General features: G+C 47.6%; 1 protein-coding gene across 2 annotated transcripts in view; it reads right to left on the reverse strand.

Moving 5' to 3' along the window:
• MYH11 (myosin heavy chain 11) overlaps positions 1–17714 on the reverse strand; it is a 106191-nt gene that overhangs the window by 25818 nt on the left and 62659 nt on the right. For both annotated transcript variants that reach the window (XM_006212088.4, XM_015245943.3), the window contains exons 9-20: positions 16930–17073; positions 12181–12276; positions 9990–10108; positions 9210–9362; positions 8117–8290; positions 6973–7146; positions 5247–5361; positions 3683–3876; positions 2261–2382; positions 2066–2135; positions 1776–1936; positions 341–449 (exon numbers count right to left, since the gene is read on the reverse strand). In XM_006212088.4, coding sequence (XP_006212150.1) covers positions 341–449; positions 1776–1936; positions 2066–2135; positions 2261–2382; positions 3683–3876; positions 5247–5361; positions 6973–7146; positions 8117–8290; positions 9210–9362; positions 9990–10108; positions 12181–12276; positions 16930–17073 — 1631 coding nt within the window. The remainder of the gene's footprint in view (positions 1–340; positions 450–1775; positions 1937–2065; positions 2136–2260; positions 2383–3682; positions 3877–5246; positions 5362–6972; positions 7147–8116; positions 8291–9209; positions 9363–9989; positions 10109–12180; positions 12277–16929; positions 17074–17714) is intronic.

Genomic DNA, 17714 nt, shown 5'->3' on the forward strand with positions numbered 1-17714 from the left:
CGTACTGGGTGACCCCATGTGTATAACATTCTTGAGATGACAAAAATAATAGAAATGGAGAAGATGAGTGCTTGCCAGGGGCTATGGAAGGAAGTGGGTAGGGTGTGAATGGGCAACAGGAGGGGTCCTGGTAGAGATGGGAAGGCTCTGGATCCGTGTTAAGGTCATGGCTGTCATCCATATCCCAAAGAGGGGGCTCCCTTCTCAGGCCTGGAAAATGGACAGCAGGCGAGGTTTGGTTTGAATCCTCAGTTGCACACCTGCTGTCAACCATCTCCAGGCCCACACCTGCAGTGTACCAGGGAAGACCCAGGACGGGATGGGGGGTGAAGGCACTCACTTTGGTGAAGAGCCGCCACCACTGCCAGTTCCGCAGCTTGAGGTAGGCAGCACAGTTCCTCTGAATCACCTTCATGGCCGTCAGCTGCTGCTGCCTCTTGGCAAAGGCCCTGGGGAGAGGGAAGGGGGAGCTGTGAGAAGACCTGGTCCTGGTCGGCCACACAGAGCTCACTGTGCTATCACAGCACCCCGCCCAGCAGCTCCTGAAAGCGGGATGCGCCTATTTGGCTGGTGATTTTGCGACTAGCACAAGGACCTCCCCCGTTCTCTTCAGCTTCTCCAGCTCAGATTCTTTGGGAAGCTCTGAGCATCAGCACCAGGATATCATCTGCAGGTCAGAGCCTTTCTCAGTGGACAAGTACCCTGGATTCAGATCTGTGGTCTGGAAACCAATCTATGCTACCCGCTTCCTTAGAGGCACCCTACACACCACCAGCTGAGCCACGTCTTCCCCAAGGCTGGGTGCCTGACAACCACGCGTTTCCTCAGGTGGATTTTAAGCTCCCAAACCTGACACAGGACCAGCACCCTTCCTGTTTAAGGGCTATTGGGGTTGAAAAACCACAGAACAGTGAGCCCCACCCTCTTGCTTCTGTGCAGCTACCACCTTGGACGTTGAGTAAACCTGAAGAATTAAACTGCCCTAGTTAAGTATGGAAGTGGGAGGGGTGGCAACGAGAACTTTACAGGCCAGGTCTACCCCTGGACCAAGAGCTCTTCAGCTCTGGCCTTGACCATTTGGGGTCTACTTGGCAAAGAATCAGCTTGACACAGTCAGGGCTTTGCAGATGGGCTCGTGGTCCATACCTCCTCATAACACACGCCCTGGACAGAGAGCTACTCCACCAGCCCCTGCAGTCCTGATTGGGGTGCGACTTTCACCGAGGGACCCGAGCCCTCACCCAGCCCCCAGACGTCCCAAAGCAGAGGAGGCACCAAGTCTTCCAAGACCTTGCCTCATGAATCCCACTTGGACGTGGGGATATAGATACGGCCAAATATTCTTTCTTCAGATATGTTATCATATCCTCACACTTCTGACGGGATAACCAGGCACTGTTCGCAACCCTTTCCATGTAGGATTTCATTGACCCCCTCATACAACTTTGAGGCAGAAAGGATTATGCTCATTTTCCAAAGGCTCAGAGAGGTAGAGTAACTTGCCCGAGGTTCTTCAGCAAATAAATGGAGGAATCAGGACAAGAACCTAGGTCTAAATCTCCAAAGCCCATGGTCTTAACTCCTTCCTGTCCTGCCCTTATAACTAGTGCATGTATTTAAAGTGGTAGCTTCTCTTCCCCCTCAAGAAAAGGCTGCCATTCAATCACAGTGATGCCTCTTAGAATCAGGGAGTCAGAACATGCGGCCAGAAAGCTCCCTGAAATTGTGTGTTTCTGGTCTGTGTTCGCGGGGAGGCAACAGTGTTGGGTGTTTACTTTCTGGCCAGGTAGCCACGACACATGGCCTGGAAAGCCATGATGACATCGGTGATCTTTAAGTCTCGTTCCTCTTCCAGGTGGGCCAGGACCCCGGTTCGGAAGAAGATTTTGCTCTGCCCAATCCTGTACAAGTTGGGGTCGAGTTCTAGGGCTTTGATCTGCAGAAGGAAAGAGGATAAGAGGTCCCACCTTGATTGTGCCATTTGGCTGGGGGTTAAGGAGAGTCCCACCCAGAGCAGCTGCTGGCAGTGCCACCAGAGGCTGGGAGGGGCTGGGGCTGGGCTCACCATCAGGATGCAGGCCTGCTTCCCGTCCATGAAGCCTTTGGGGATGGCATTGGCAGCCAGGATCTCGTAGCTTGAGACACAGGGCAGAAGTCACCGACTGAGATCATCTCTGTCGTCCGTCTGTCCCTCCGCCCAGCCTGCTCACCCCTGGCGCCACCCCATCTCCCTCCTGTGCCTGGGCCCCAGTGCGCTCACCGTTGGCGGAACTCCTGGAAGACGATCCTGTTGGGGAAGCCCTGCCGGCAGATTCGGATGCCTTCCAAGACCCCGTTGCACCGCAGCTGCTCCAGCACCAGAAAGGCATCTAGCTTGCCAGACTGCAAAGGTGGAAAAGACAGTGGGTGGGCAGCTGGAGTCTTGGGGAGCAGTAAGTCCTGAATCTCAGGCCTGGATGGCCCACCTTGCCAGGTTACAGGGGAGCAACAGATGAGAGGGTTCAGGTGCCATCTCTCGTACTTGGTGGCCCTAGCCACCTGGGGCTTCCTCCTGATCACCTCCCTCCCTCTCTCCCTCACTCCCTGTCCATCACCCGCTCTATGGCTCTTACCTCCTAAATGTCTCCCAATCCACTTACTTCTCTCCACCACTGTCCTCACTGCCACCCACTCATCACCATCTTCTGCCCAGACAACCACAACAGCCTCCAACTGCCTTCCCACCCCATCCTGCCCCTCCCCCACCCCCTCAATTTCTAAAATGTAAATCTGATCATGACATATCCCTTTTAAAATCCCCCAATGGCATCCTGCAGAAGGGAGGTCAAGCTCTGGTCAACCCAAGGAGAACTCCATGATCTAGCCCCTACCTGCCAACTCAGCCTCCTCTCTCCCCAATCCCTGCCTCACACATCAGCATGGAACCACCTACCTAGCAGTTCTTTGCCCAGACACTTCATTTCTCACCTCCATGCTTTTGCTTATACTGGACCTTCAGTCTAGGATGCCCTCCCCACCCTGCCCTCTGCTTCACCAAGTTCACGTTCTCTAAGAAGCCATCTCTGAGCCCTGGGAGCCCCCAGTCTTGTGTTCTTGTAATTTACCACATTTCATAATGGTTATCAGCTCATGTGTCTGCTTCTCCCAATGGATCTCCCACAACCTTGGCACTACTGACCTCTTAGGCTGGATAAGTCTCTGCTGTGGGGGCCACCCTGTGCCCTGTAGGATGTTTAGCAGCATCCCTGGCTTCTATGCACTGGGTGGTAGTAATAGCACCCTCCCAGTTAAAAACATCTCCAAACATGACCAGATATCCAGTGGGAGAGAGGGCACAAGACTGCCCCCGGCTAAGCATCCTTGCCCTAGACTGTAAGAAACCTGCAGGCAAGGACTACAGTGTATCCAGCACTGTATCCCCCTCCCCTGGCACATGTGGAGCTTGGTAAATATCAGCTGGAATAATGAATGGATGAGTGATATCCTGTGCAGCTGTTCCAGGGCTCCAAGTCTCTGGATGCATTCTCCCTTGCCTCCAGGATGGGAAATGGACACTTCCCACCCATGTCAGATGGAGCCCTTGGGGTGAGGGCGGGCTTTCCTCCTGCCCCTCTGCCCAAGCCAGCCTTCCTTTCCCCGCAGACCCTGCTGAGGCCCCGAGGGGCCGGGAGGGCAGCCTCACCCTCTTCTCGTGGTTGGGGATGATGCAGCGCACGAAGTTGGGGGTGGTGTTGCGCAGCGTGGTCATCAGCTTCCCCAGCTGCTCTTTGTACAGCTGCCCCACCGTGCGGAACATGCCCTTCTTGGTCTTGGAGGCACTGGGCAGCGAGCTCTCCGTCATCTTGGCCATCTGGTCCAGCCCCACGATGCGGTCCACTGTGGGCACGTGAAGGACGGCATCAGCCTCTGGCCCACCCAGGGGCTCTGTACCCCCATGACAGGCCAGGGGACCAGACCGCAGATCGCCTGCTTCCTCTCGTGGGCACGGTCCCCAGTTCTTTCCTCTGCCAGCCAACACCTTCCCTCCAGTAATCAGTAAAGGGAGGCGGAGCGGGGATGCTTTCCAAGTATTATCTATTTGGGAGATCCAGCTCCCGAGTGACAGAAAGAACAACTGCCCCCTGACGTTGTCACAGAGACCAGGGAGTGAATCATGCTGTTGCCAATGGCCCTGGCGCCACTTTGCGCCTCTGTTTCTCCGTCTACGACATGGAGGTGATAACGGCATCTACCTCCTAGGGCAGGAATAGGCGAGTAAGGGGTGTAAAGTGTTCCCCTCCTGCCTTCAGTCTTTCATTTACCACCAAACATTTATTGAGAGCCTACTGTGTGCCAGGCCTTGGGCATATAGATGTGAACAAAACACAGACCCCCTGCCCCCACTCCATCCCAGGGCCTGGAACATGACTGGCAGTCAGTAAACACTGGCAGAACTGACCCCCAGGCCTAAAGCAAGGGCAGCCAGTCCTGTAAGCCGAGTCTCTGTGTCAAATCTGCTGTGAGCACTGAGGTCCAGGAACAAGGCAGCAGGGCCCACCACCCGTGACAGTCCTCATGGCAGCCGATGCGCACTAAGTCCTTACTGTGGGCCCGGCAGGTGCCAAGCACTTCGCCTGGATTATTTAGTCTCTGATTCTTAAAGGGAAACAAAGTGTGGTCCCCAGACCAGCAGCATCAGCACCACCGGGAACTGGTGAGAAATACAGATTATCAGGCCCCGTCCAGACCTGCTGAATCAGAGCTCTCGTGATGGGGCCCGGGGATCACCTGAATTTACTAACAAGCCCTCCAGGGGATCCTGGTCCATGCTCAAGCCTGGCCCCACTGATCTAATTTCACCCTCACAATAATCCTGGGGGTGGTGGGGGTTTTTTTTTCTGGTTTTACCAATGAGGACAGTGAAGCTTAAAGAAGTCAAGTGACTTGTCCAAGATCACACAGCTGGTATGTGGCAGAGATGAGAATGCAGTTAATGCTTTCTGACTCCAGAAGGGGGCGCCCTGACTCAACATGCCTCCTATGATGTGACATGTCCTCCATCAGTGCCTGAGCCCTGACTCAGGACCTCCTCCCTGGGGTCCAGGTGCGGGGCTGGGGGGCTCAGGAAGTGGTTGAGTGTGTCCAGCACCTGCCAACACTGCCCTCTCCCCACCCATCCTGGGAGCAGGTATGGGGATCAGCTGGATGGGGCCAGAGGACTCCAGGTGTTCAGTCCGGTCCTCCTGCTCCAGGGGGCAGGGCCTTACCGTCCTTCCACAGGTCAGCCATAAACTTGTCCGAGGAGGCGTTGAGGAGGGAAGTCACGTTGTCATTCAGCGGGTCCATGTTCTTGGTCAGCCAGGCGCTTGCATTGTAGTCCACCTGCCAAGGACCATCCAACTGGTGAGGTGCTCCTCCTTCAGTTATGAACTAAGGGATGGCAGGACCCCAGTCCTCCCATTTCCCTCCGGATCTTCTGAGGTCAGAGAGGAAACAGTATAGCTGCCATGATGGAAACCCACAAACACCAACGAGGAGATCAACAGATCAGGACTTCAATGGGCCCTGAGCACAGCAGGGCATCAGCCAATGGTAACCATTGCTGGGAAGGCCTCCTCTCTATCCTTGCCTTCTCCTAGTAAGCCTCCTTTGGTGGCCTCCTTTCTCTGGAGCCCGGCACAATGCCTGCACGTTCCAAAAGGCACAGAGCTTTGCTGGTAGCCAATGCCCTCCCCTCGCACCCAAAGTTCTCCTCTCATCCAGCGAAGGCTTGACAACAATCTGGCTTTTAAATTAAATTTGGGGGCCTCTTTTTAATTTTACTATTGTGACTATGAAATGGAAGGAACTGATAAAATAGCTCTGGAGGGTTATCACGGAATGAAGGTTGTTATGTTAATGGCCAGGCCCGATCTAAGGACTGGAGGAAAAAAAACATTTGTAAACTGGAGGGAAAAGGTTACTGCTATGTGCTTGAGGGGACATATATTCCCTTGAGTACTGGGTAAGAGCTGGAATATTTTTCTGGCAAAAGGCCCAGATAATAAATATTTTCAGCTTTGCAGGCCACACAGCTTCTGCCACAACTACTTACCTCCACTGTTAGAGTGAAAAACCAGCCATAGATATTATGCAAGCAAATGCGTGGGGCTGTGTGTGTGCCAATAAAACTTTATTTACAAAAACAGGCTGTAGGCCAGGTTTGGCACCTGGGCTGTAGTTTGCCAACGCCTGGTTTAGGGAATTGCCTGTTCCCATGATCCAGTGGAGATACCGGGGAGTCTAAGACTCTGCAAAGCAGAGTAAGCTATGTCTTTTCTACATTATCCAGGAGCCATAGGGGAAGGTCCTGTACATGAAGAGCTAGGACATGATGATGATGAAAATGATAGTGAAAATGATGATGAAGAAGATGACATTGTAGATTTCCATGGGTGGCCCAGGCTGGCAATGGCAAACCCAAGGCCAGGATAAAAGATTCTTGTTGGATCCCAAAGTGGGTTTACTGATCATCCCATTCCAGTCGGCCCTTCCTGCTGGGTTTAACTTGTAGTAGGAAGGATTTAGAGTCTATACAAGAAAGAACTGCCTGGCCACCATGGCTGGAATATATTAGAAAGGCTATTACATATATAATACATACCGTTACATTATACATTATATATCTCATATACGTATTTAATGTAAACATATATATTAGCTCATTATATTACATCTCTAATATAAATGTATTTATATATATATATACTAGCCTCTCTATTATATATTATATATCTCTAATATACATGTATTATATATATTAGCTTCTCTATTATATGTTTATACCTAAATCCTGTCCCTTACTGATGCTTAGACAAATTATATGTAAGACTTGGCTGGGGTTTGAATTATACCAGATGCCTTTGGGTTCTGCCACTCCCAAGGTGCTCTTACTCTGAGCATCCTGCCTGGGTCCCCTGCGACAGAGAGGCCCCTGGGACATTCGGCTGGTACCTTCCCAGCGTAGTGGATAATGGAGAACTCAGTTTTGTCCTTGAGCTGCTTGGGCTTCTGGAACTTGGGGTGGTTGCCCTGCTCTGAGCACAGCTTCTCCACAAAGGACTTGTCTGTGGCTTTGGGGAACCAGCACTCTTCGTCCAGCAGGGCCAGCACACCTGGAGGGTTGTTCTGTGGAAGAAAGCAGGGCAGATCATGGCAACGATGCCCAAGCTTCAGGCTTGCCAGGAAGAGCTGGCCACCCAAACACATGCATAGGCTCCATTACCATATCTGCCTACATTATAATGATGGACTTATGCCCTCCACTCCCCCACCCCGCAATCTATTCTCAAAGTATTTTGTGTCCAGTGGACCAGCACTAGGGATGGAAGGGCCAGCACCAAAAACAGAACACGCTTGCTGCTGCCCCCTAGTGGGCAATACACATACAACATCACAAAGATTTCACACTTCTGGCAAAGCAATGGGATCCTTTGCACGGAAATTCACCCCAGGGTTCCTTTTTGTAAGGTGCTTCCCCGTGGCTGAGACAGTCTAAACTAAGGTGTTAGGAGAACCACCAAATCTGCACGTGCCATTTGCTCTGCTGGAATGGTCTTCACTTTCTGGACTCAGATCAGAGGAACCTTTCTGATTATTCTGTTCAAAGCAGCCATCCCTACACCATTCTCCCTGTTGGCTTCATAAGGGGTTTCAGTTGCCTCATTTGTTTGTTTGTTTTCATTGTCTGGTCCTCCAGGACGGCAGGGACTACATCCAGCTCATTCACTGAGCCAGATGAGAGGGCAGGGCACATAGTAGGTGCTCAGTAAAAGGTCATCCACAATTATTTATTGTGTGCCTAATAGGTTCGTGGTTCTAGGAGTTTGGGCTAGGTCAGTGAATAAAACAAAGATCCCTGCCTTTGAGAGGAAAAGGGAAAGGGCAGGACAAGGAGGGGAGAGGGGGAATAAGAAAGAAATACCTTAGATATGAAAATGTGGGTTAAGGGACAGTGTGATTAAGTTCACAAAGATTCAGGTTACAGCCTTGCAGGACTCGGTGATGGGGGAAGCCATGCATACACGGAGAGAGCGCGAGGTCCACACGCCGGCCAGATGAGGCCACACACACATGCGAGTGTGATGTAGGGCCTCACCGGCCGCTCAATGAGCTCGATGCAGGGCTGCAGGTCCAGCCCGAAGTCGATGAAGTTCCACTCGATGCCCTCGCGCTGGTACTCCTCCTGCTCCAGGATGAACATGGTGTGGTTGAAGAGCTGCTGCAGCTTCTCGTTGGTGTAGTTGATGCACAGCTGCTCGAACGAGTTCACCTGAGCACACGACACCGGGGGAGGCCCCGTGAGCATCACAGTGTGAAGTCAGAGGACTCGGGGCCCCAGGGGAGCTCTGTGCCGGAGACAGCCCCATGCACGAACCTGTCCTGCCATTTCAGTACCCAGAGAGGACTCAGGCCCCAGCGAAGGCTGCCCCAAGTTCACGAGGGCTGGCAAAAGTTACTTATTCTCATGTCATGTGGCCCCCCACAAACATGGTTTTAAGGATGCTTATCTCCATCTGCACAAAGATTTATGTATAGAATAACCGTATAAAGTATTTCATCACTCCCATTTAGCAGATGTAGAAATTGAGGCTCAGAGAGGGAGTAATTCCAGAGTAGATATGTTTTGGAATATCTGTCAATCTCAATGTCTTCCCTTTCACTGAGAACTCCCCTCCAACCCAGGGGAGTGGGATACAGTAGCCATGTTTACACTCCAGGAAGTACTGAAAGACCCTAAAACAGTGCTTGGCTCTGAGGTGACCATGTGGCACAGCTCAGGGAAGAATCAATAAGACTCAATTGAAAGATGTTGGGTGGAACAGTTGGAAAGAGTTGGAACTGGTTGGAACTGCCTGGGTTGCTGAGAGGCCACCTGGAGCAATGGCAGCCATCTTGCCACCACGAGGGGAGACCCTGCTTAAGACAGAGCCAAGGTAGAGAGAGGGAGATAGCAGGAGATCAGGTCCTGCCTGTTGGATCCAGCTGTACCTCTGGCCTTCTCAGTTTCACAAACCAATGCATTCCCTGTTATATTTCTGCCTCCTGCACCCTAAAGGATTTCACCTTAACTAGACAGCCTCCCACCCTATAGTAGCTGCCTGCTTTTCTCCAAAATAATGATTTCCTCAAGTGGAAACTTCATCCCAGAGAACTAAGACCATGTCTGTCATGTTCCCACCAAGCTGTACCTCAAAGATCTCAAATCCAGCGATGTCCAGGATCCCCAGGAACGAAGCGCCTTGCCGGTGGGTCTTGTCCAGGGCTTTGTTCACACGGGTGAGTATCCAGCGGAAAAGGCGCTCATAAGTGGCCTTGGCCAGAGCCTCTACAGCAAAGTCTGCCTGCAGGGGAGAGTAGAGGGGTCACGGTTATTCCCAATGGGCTGTGTTTTCACATGAGCCTGGGTAGTGGCTCGGATTTTTATTCTCCCCCTACCTGAAATCAGTCCTTAAAAGATAAACAAACAAAAAAGAAAATTCCATCAGCTCTACAACCAGCAATAAGGGAAAGAGTGGTCAGACCTAAGGAATGACCTGTGGATAAGTAACCACTTCCTGTCAGAGGGACCTGGAACAGAGTGGAGGCTGCTCCATCCCAGGGATCATTTAGAGGGTGGGGTCAGTCCTGCCTCTAGGAAGGGTACACAGTCATTTTCAAAGATAAATCTCTTAGGTCAGACCTTGTAACTTCAACTAAGAGATCAAGATGAGCTCAGAAGTGCTCTGCTCTTCTTGTTCAGGACTGTATCTTCAAAACCTAATGTGGGACTTTGAATATTCTAGTACTGGATAGGTGAGGGATACAAGGATGGATGGATGTTGCATGCATGCATGGATGAATGGGTGGATAATAGATGGATAATGGATGGATAGGTGGATGGATAATGGATGAATGGTTGCATGGATAGATGGATGGATGAGTAGGTGGATGGAAGATTCTGCAGGAATAAGTGGCAAACCCATCATTACCTGCTCTTTTGTCTGAGCTTTCTGTACCACATCCCGTCCAACTTTGATACGTGGGGTCAGGATGGATCTGGTGAAATCTGTCACATTAATTCCCATGAGGTGGCAAACTTTCTGAGCAGCTGGATGGAGAAAAGAAGCATATTAAGTGGATCACAAAAGAGAAGGCTTGAAAAAGAAGGCCCATCACATGGGCTATTTGTGCCTTATGTATACACTGGTTTTTTTCCTTGGTGAGATGATAGTGAACACAGCACGAAAGAGTCCTAAAAACTGATGTCGTTAGCGACTGACCTCCAATATTTTGCTAAGAGGCAGTGACGGGGGTGGGATGGAGGTATGCCCCACGTGGGGGCTTAGAGTCAGAACCAGGTTCAAGCCCTTGCTCCCTTCTCACTTCTTAGCCATATGATTTTGGAAAAAGTACTTAACTTTCCAGAGTCCTGCTTGCAGAAAGGATCAGCCATTTGGTACCTTGTTGGGTTGTCAATGGGATTAAATGAAGTAGGTATGTAAAGTGCGTGAGAGATAGTTAAACTAAATAAGCATCTGTTCCGCCATTCCAAAGTATATATTACAGCATGTGTAGTGGGAAAACTTGGAAACAATTTAAATGTCCACAAATACAGGAGCAAAGCCTTTATAAGGTAGAATACCAAAATGGCAATTAAAGGAATGACTCTGCTTTTTCTTTCTCTCTAGACCCGTGGTTCTCAACTGGGGATGATTTTGCCCCCATGGGACATGGGCAATGTCTGGAGACATTCTGGGCTGTCACGCTAGGGGGTGCTATTGTTCAGAAATACAGACCTAGACAGTGGTGAGTTTAGAGTAAAAAAAAAAAAACCAAAACAAACGAGTTGCAGAATGATGTACCTATCGTGTGATATGATTCATGTATATTAAAAACACACTCACAAAGCAACACTCTATATTGTTCAGATACATGTGTGTGAAAGTATAAAAATGAGACAGGCTGGGCACGAGGTAAAGTACAGCTGTGGCTGCCAGGAGGTTCAGGGTGAAGAAAGGGACCAGCTGGGAGAAGGGGAGGTGTCAAGGTTATCTATACCGTGTCTGTTTCATTTTAAAGACAAAGAAGTATTAGAAAAGATTCACAAATGTCAGTTCTGAACGGTGGACACGTGAGTTCTTACTGTATTAATGAATTTCTGCATTTAAAAGCTCTTTCTCAAAAAAAAAAAAATCCACCATTAGCTGCTCCCCTGATGTGAAGACTAGTAACACTAGGATGGGTGAGATGGATGGTTAATGGTGTCGTTTTAGGATTTTTTTTGTTTTTGGTCCATCTCTCTGCAACGGTGCTCTTTTGATTTCTCTTTCCCTGAAGGTCTCCCGTGAGAGTGAGGATTCCTTTAACTCACCGTATTTGGGAGGGTAACTCATGAGAAACAATTGACTGTGTAATGGAGCTTGGAAAAGCAACCCTATATACCTCCTGGAAGGGGGTGCGGGGTGTTGAAGCCACAGCTGAGCAAGTTGGGAACCTAAGTCATCCTTCTGGCTCAGCTGCCAACCTTGGTAGCCAGGCAAACTTCTCAAAACACAAAACACTGCTTAATTGCAGGCAGGGCTGTCAGATTTAGGAGTAATATACAGGATGCCCAGTGAAACTTGAATTTCAGATAAATCACGAAGATTTTTACTTTAGTATAATTATGTCCCCAATATTGCCTAGAACATACTTACAAATCAAAAGTGTTTATCTGAAATTCACATTTCACTGGGCACCCTGCATTTTCTCTGACAACCCGATGTGCAAGGAAACTTAAGGTCTGTCGCCCCAACAAGACTGTATGTGCTATAAGAAATGGGACGGGTCCTGTCTTATCTCTTACTATATCCCAGTGCCTGGCATATAGCAGGTGTCAGAAACAAAAATATTTGTTTAACAAAGCAAATGTGTCTAGGGTTTTTAGACGAGACACTCCCTAAGGATCCTGTCTGATCTGATCCCAAACTTAGTCTTGTCCCCTCACACTCTGACTCAGGAACTTTCCATGTAGGATCTTCAACAGTGAAAAGTTTGGAAAAAGAGAGAATGAAGTGATAATAACCTAGACTAGTTCTTGCTAATGCCCCAGATACCCTCATCCAGAAGTATAATCAAAGACAACGTGACCTTCTGTTCCATCACCAAAGTCTTCAGTTACTACGAAAAAGCGGCACATACCTGTATTATCTGGCATGGAAGCCTGGTCTGTGTTTCTTTCCTTTTTGAAGACAATATTTCCAAGCTGCAGGACAGATGACACCACCCTCAATATGGCTGAAATGAGGAGAGAAGGACAGATAAGACATAGCTGTCAATACCAAGGTATGGAGTCTAAAAGCCATTGAGAAAAAAAAAAAGAAAGAAAGAAAAAGTTACTGAGGACCCAGAGCCAATCTACATCCTTCCCCTAAAGAGACTCAGGTCAGTGTTTTTAGGAGAAAGTCAAACTACCCCAATTCCCAGCAAAGAGGGGAGAAAACTGGACCAGGGGAGCAGAATATTTTTGGACGGTTGCTAAAAACCTTGCACTGTAATGGAATACTATACAGCCAGGGTTGGCAAACTGTAGCCTGTGGACCAACTCCAGCCCACTGCCTGCCATTATAAATAAAGTTTTATTGGAACACAGCCACGCTCACTTACCTCCATAATACCTATAGCTGTTGGTGTGCTAAACAGCAGAGTTCAAGAGTTGCCATGGAGACCGTATGGGCCCAACCAGGCTGAAATATTTACTATTTGACCCTTTATAGAAAATGTTTGTCAACCCCTTCTACACAACAAGGAGATTGAACAATTTACAACTACAAACAACAAAATTGCTGTATTTCACAAACACAAATGCTGAACAAAAAACTCCAAATGCAAACAAGAACATCCCATGTAAGTCCATTTGCAGGAAGTTCAAAAGTAGGCAAAACTATGCTGTTAGAAGTCAGGATGGTGGTTAGCCTTGACTGGGAGAAGCTACTAGAAGGAACATGAGGGAGCTTGATAGGGGCTGGTGGTGTTCCTATTCTCTTAGTTAAAATGGGCGTGAGTCGCACAGGTGTGTTCAGTCTATAAAAATTCATTGAACTTACGCACAATTTTCTAAATGTAAACACATGTCAACAAAAGCTATTTAAAGGCAAAACAAAATCCTGTGCTTCTTAACATACTCTGGCTGGGTGTGTGAGATTGTTTGGATAAAAAAGGGGGAATTTTTTCCCACTTGTTGTCAAGGTATCTCCAGACAAAACATGACTGTTGGAACCCTCTGACTGCATACTCAGCCCATGCTACTATTAAAATCGTTTCTAAGTCTGAAATATGCACAAGACCATGAGTTCCTGAAGAGTGAGGGACTGTCCTAACATCTTTGTATTCCCAAAGCCTACTCCAGAGTCCAAACACACATGGGGAGGGAGGGAAGATGGATGGATGGATGTTGGATGGATGGATGGATAAATGGATGGATGCTGGAATGGATGGATGGATGGTGGTTGGATGGAAGGAAGGAAAATGGATGAGGGATGGATGGATCAATGAATCGATAGATAATGGATGAATGGATTGATCAATGGCTTGATGAACATATAGATGGAGGATGGATAGATGGATGACTGAATGGCTGGATGGATGGAGAGAAGACTGATTAAAGCAAATGCTTGGCTTTAGAAAAACTCAGGTGCAAATCAAAGAGGATTTCCAAGAACAAACCACTGTGTTCCAGGAACATAGCTAGAGATTCCAGCCTTCTCTGATTCCTCAGGCCAAACGGGGGGTGACAGCCCTTTACAACATCTGTTCTCACACCTTAGGGATCCTGGCCCAGCTCAGGAGGAAAAAGGCCTACCTGATGACCTCCTAGCCATATGCTCCCACTGCAGAAACCCTCTCCCCAAAATGAACAAAGCTTCTGAACACAGCTGAAGCAGTTTCTTCAATAATAACATCTATGAAAGGGGTTTTGTAACCTGCCAAGGGCAATATTCACAGTTCTTAAACTGTAAGCTAGGGATTGCAGAAATGCCTGCAGATCCCTGGCAAGCAGTGAAATTAGTGAAATTTTGGCCCAGATAATTCTTTGCTGTGGGGGTGCCCTGTGCATCATGGTAGGATGTTTAGCAGCATCTCTGATCTCCAACCACTAGATGGCAGTAGTGCTACCCTCTCCCAAGTTGGGACCACCAAAAATGTCTCCAGACATAGCCAAGTGTCCCACGGAGACCACCTATCCCTAAGTTAGGAACCACTAGTCTAAACGAACAAAGCAGACTGGTGGGGACCGTGGGGACTCATGGGGGCCACAAATCTGCACGAAAGGGGACAGTTGCTACTTCAATTAGGCCACAGGAGAAGCAAGCCCAGAGCTGTCAGACTTCTTTTCTTCTTTTTCCAAAGATGATGGAAAGAGATTTTCATGTGAAATCTACCCATGTTTCAATTTAAAACAACTTTAACGGTTATGGAGGCCAGTCTCTCCTGCGGGCACTGTCAGTTTGCACTTTCCGGCGTAGATAACAGGGTCACACAAATGACAAAAGAATGCTCACCACTCCCAGATTGCAAGAGATGAGCCACCTAGAGGAGCTAGTGGACAGCAAAGTGGCAACCTGGAGGGGGCTACCCAGATGGCAAGGGTGGCCCCCCATTTTCATTTGGCCTCTTTGGGGATGGTCGGGAGTAGCCCTAGATTTATAACCAGGATCTGTATACATATTGGTCTAAGTCCGTGTCCCATGGGCGTCAGTCATGTATACACCCTTATCTTAATGTTTGTTCTATATGTGTACCATCTGCTCTATCATTTACTCAACATTTTTCTTTACATTCACTTATCTTTCCTAGGATTTACTTTAATAGGAAACTTTATCTTAGGTGAAAAATCAGCTTCCCTTGCCACAAACAGATGGCAACTATCAAAATAAATATAAGAAAAATAAATCATATTATCAAATTCTAGCAAGATCCTGGGGCCTGCCCAAAGTGCTGGGCCTGGGGTCTGCTCTCTGGTTAAAAGGAAGATTAGCAAATGCCAGGAAGGGGCTGAAGACCTAGTAGGTACCAAATTGCTCTTCTCTTTGAAAATCATCATCAGCACTAACAGGGACTGGAGAAGGGAACGCCGCCTCACAGTGGGCTTCTGCATCATTTATCACCCAGGGATGTTAAGTCCACGTTGTAGAACATTGTGGGCTTCCTCTAACCTTGGTTTCCATACCTTGGTTCTGACATAGGTTTTTTTTGTTTTAAGTTTAAGGAGCAAAACCCATCTTCCTACAAACAAAAACAGCACAGTGAATCATAAAGTGGGGCTTGGGATTCCATGAGACCCGAGAGTGAATCCCAACTCCATCTGCAACTTGCTGTGTGTCCTTGGGTAAGTTTCTTTACTTCTCTGTGACTCAGTTTCCTCATCTGCAAATTGGGGTAACCACAGCCACCTCATAATATCCCTGTTGGGATATTAAATAATGCACGTAAAGCACTTAGCATATTGTTTTTTTCACCTGATGTCTTCACTTTAAATACATTAGAAGCATTTCCATATAAGGCAACTTTTTTCTAAAACGATTTTAAAAACTCCACTTTCTTTCATAAGATCAAATAATAATTGAATAAATCTTCTATCAATTACTACTTCAGTTTGTTCTTTTTTTATTATTTAAATAAAATTGGATATCCCGGTACATTTTTTAAAAAGGGGATTTAGCAAATACCTGGCCCACGGCAAGCACCTAATCATGAATTGCATGTTTTTAAAAGCAAAGATTAGAAGTCAAACTGACTCACATTCCAAATAAAATGAATCATTCTTAGAAAGCCAATGTAATTCAGGAAGGGATGATGCTAGCATTGGATTCTGAAGAAAGATCTTGGCCAAAATCCACAAACACCTCCCATCTGTCATCTGACCCATGGAGCCTTCTTTTTGTGGGCCCCAAGTTATCTTGGGAGGAGCTGCCCCTCCTTACACACTGCATTTTGGCTATCGTAACCTTTATTCTGGGACTCCAAAGGGGTGCAGGCATGGGAAGAAAGGGAAAATTTCCAAAATCCTGTCCTGGTGTTCCCAGAAAAGATTAACCTTGAACACTAAGGGACATTTAACCCAGAAGGAAAAGTGTGTCTTGAAGCACAGCATGGAAACCAGGAATATCTCTATAAGCTTTCCTGTTCTCAGGACCAAATGTGTTTCCTGGTCATTGGTTGACGATATTGATCAATACTGGTCTATCACCAGAACTGCCTTTCCAGGAAGGACCCAAGAAAATGCACTGCCTCAATTACTCCTCTGGCCCTCTGCCTACATGCTCTTGATGAGGCCAACAACCTCTTTATCTCCAGCTCCAAGAATGGAATAGAGACCGTAATGTAGAGACAGAGAGCTTTCTACAACCCTGGCTCATTGTGAGTAGTAGCTTAGGAATATGCATGTCAGCCTAGGCAATGAGACTCTATTCAGGGACTCATGTAGGGATTCACGCTGCTCTTTTCTGCTGGACAGAAACTCAATGGATGTAAGGGCTGGTGCCACAGCAACTATTTTGTTGCCAAGAAACTGTTGCCTACTTAAAGACAATGTTGTTGAGAGACCAGGTCCTAAAGACATCCTTGGAGTCCTTAGAACTTGCTGTTCCTGAAACTAGCATCTCTGAATTTTTCAGCTCTATGAGTAAATCATTTTCTTTTTTGCTTAAGCCAGTTTGGGTCACTGATAACTGAAAGAGTCCCATCTCATGCAGCCGTCTTTCTAGAACATGAATAAAGCACTTAAAGTAATATTAATTTTCTTTCTTATCCTCTTTCTTTCTTTTTTTTTTTTTTTTTGCAGGCATAGGAAATTCAGAGAGCAGAAATCTGTCCTGACCAGAGAAGAATCCCTGATTCCAGTGGTACCAAGAGCAGGAACCTAGGTCTCTGCAAGGTGGGGAGACTTACACAGCTGCTCCTCTTCAGTGAAGCCCATGATTGCCATGGCCTCCACAGTTTCATGGAACATCTCATCATCCTGGGCAGCCGGGATGGGCACAAAGCCATTGGAGAGGAATGTGTAGTTGCTGAAGCCTTCCAAAAGCAAGTCGTCTAGAAGGAGAGGAAGATGGGGTGGTGTCAGGAAGGCACATGTCTACTGTGAGCCTGAGACAGGAGCCTGGTAAAGGTTCTGGCTCATTATAATTTCTTTCCTTTTCCCAAGACTTGGATAGTTTAAAACCTTCCTTCTGCTTCATCACACAGAGGCCATCACCTGCCTCAAACAGTGGTGCAGGTTGTGCACTGCCCCAGGGTACCTGGCAGCTGAACTCCAGCCTTGGCTCCACTTGCTAAACCATGACCCATGACATGACTTTGTATCTACCTAGAGGAAGGGATGCCTTTATCTCAATTGACCAAAGGTACCCTGCCTTCAGGAACAAAGCTCTCTAAAACGCGAAATCAATCTTTATTTGTAAATTTATTATAAATAAATTTTTAAACTTTTATCAAAATTGTACATGCAAATGGATTTTAAAAACCAATGACAACCCAAAGGTTTAAAATAAAAACACCATTACCTGTCCTGGCCTTTCTCCAATTCCTACCTTACCCTACAATAACTGCTTTTATCACTTTTTGCTGTTTCTTCTTGACGTTACCATTATCACTCCATAAAAAAGGCTTATTATATATTATATTGTGTTTATATATCATATTAATGGCCATATCTGCATATGGAAAAATTAGAT

Source organism: Vicugna pacos, chromosome 18 (genome assembly GCF_048564905.1).
Source record: "Vicugna pacos chromosome 18, VicPac4, whole genome shotgun sequence".
NCBI lineage: Eukaryota > Metazoa > Chordata > Mammalia > Artiodactyla > Camelidae > Vicugna > Vicugna pacos.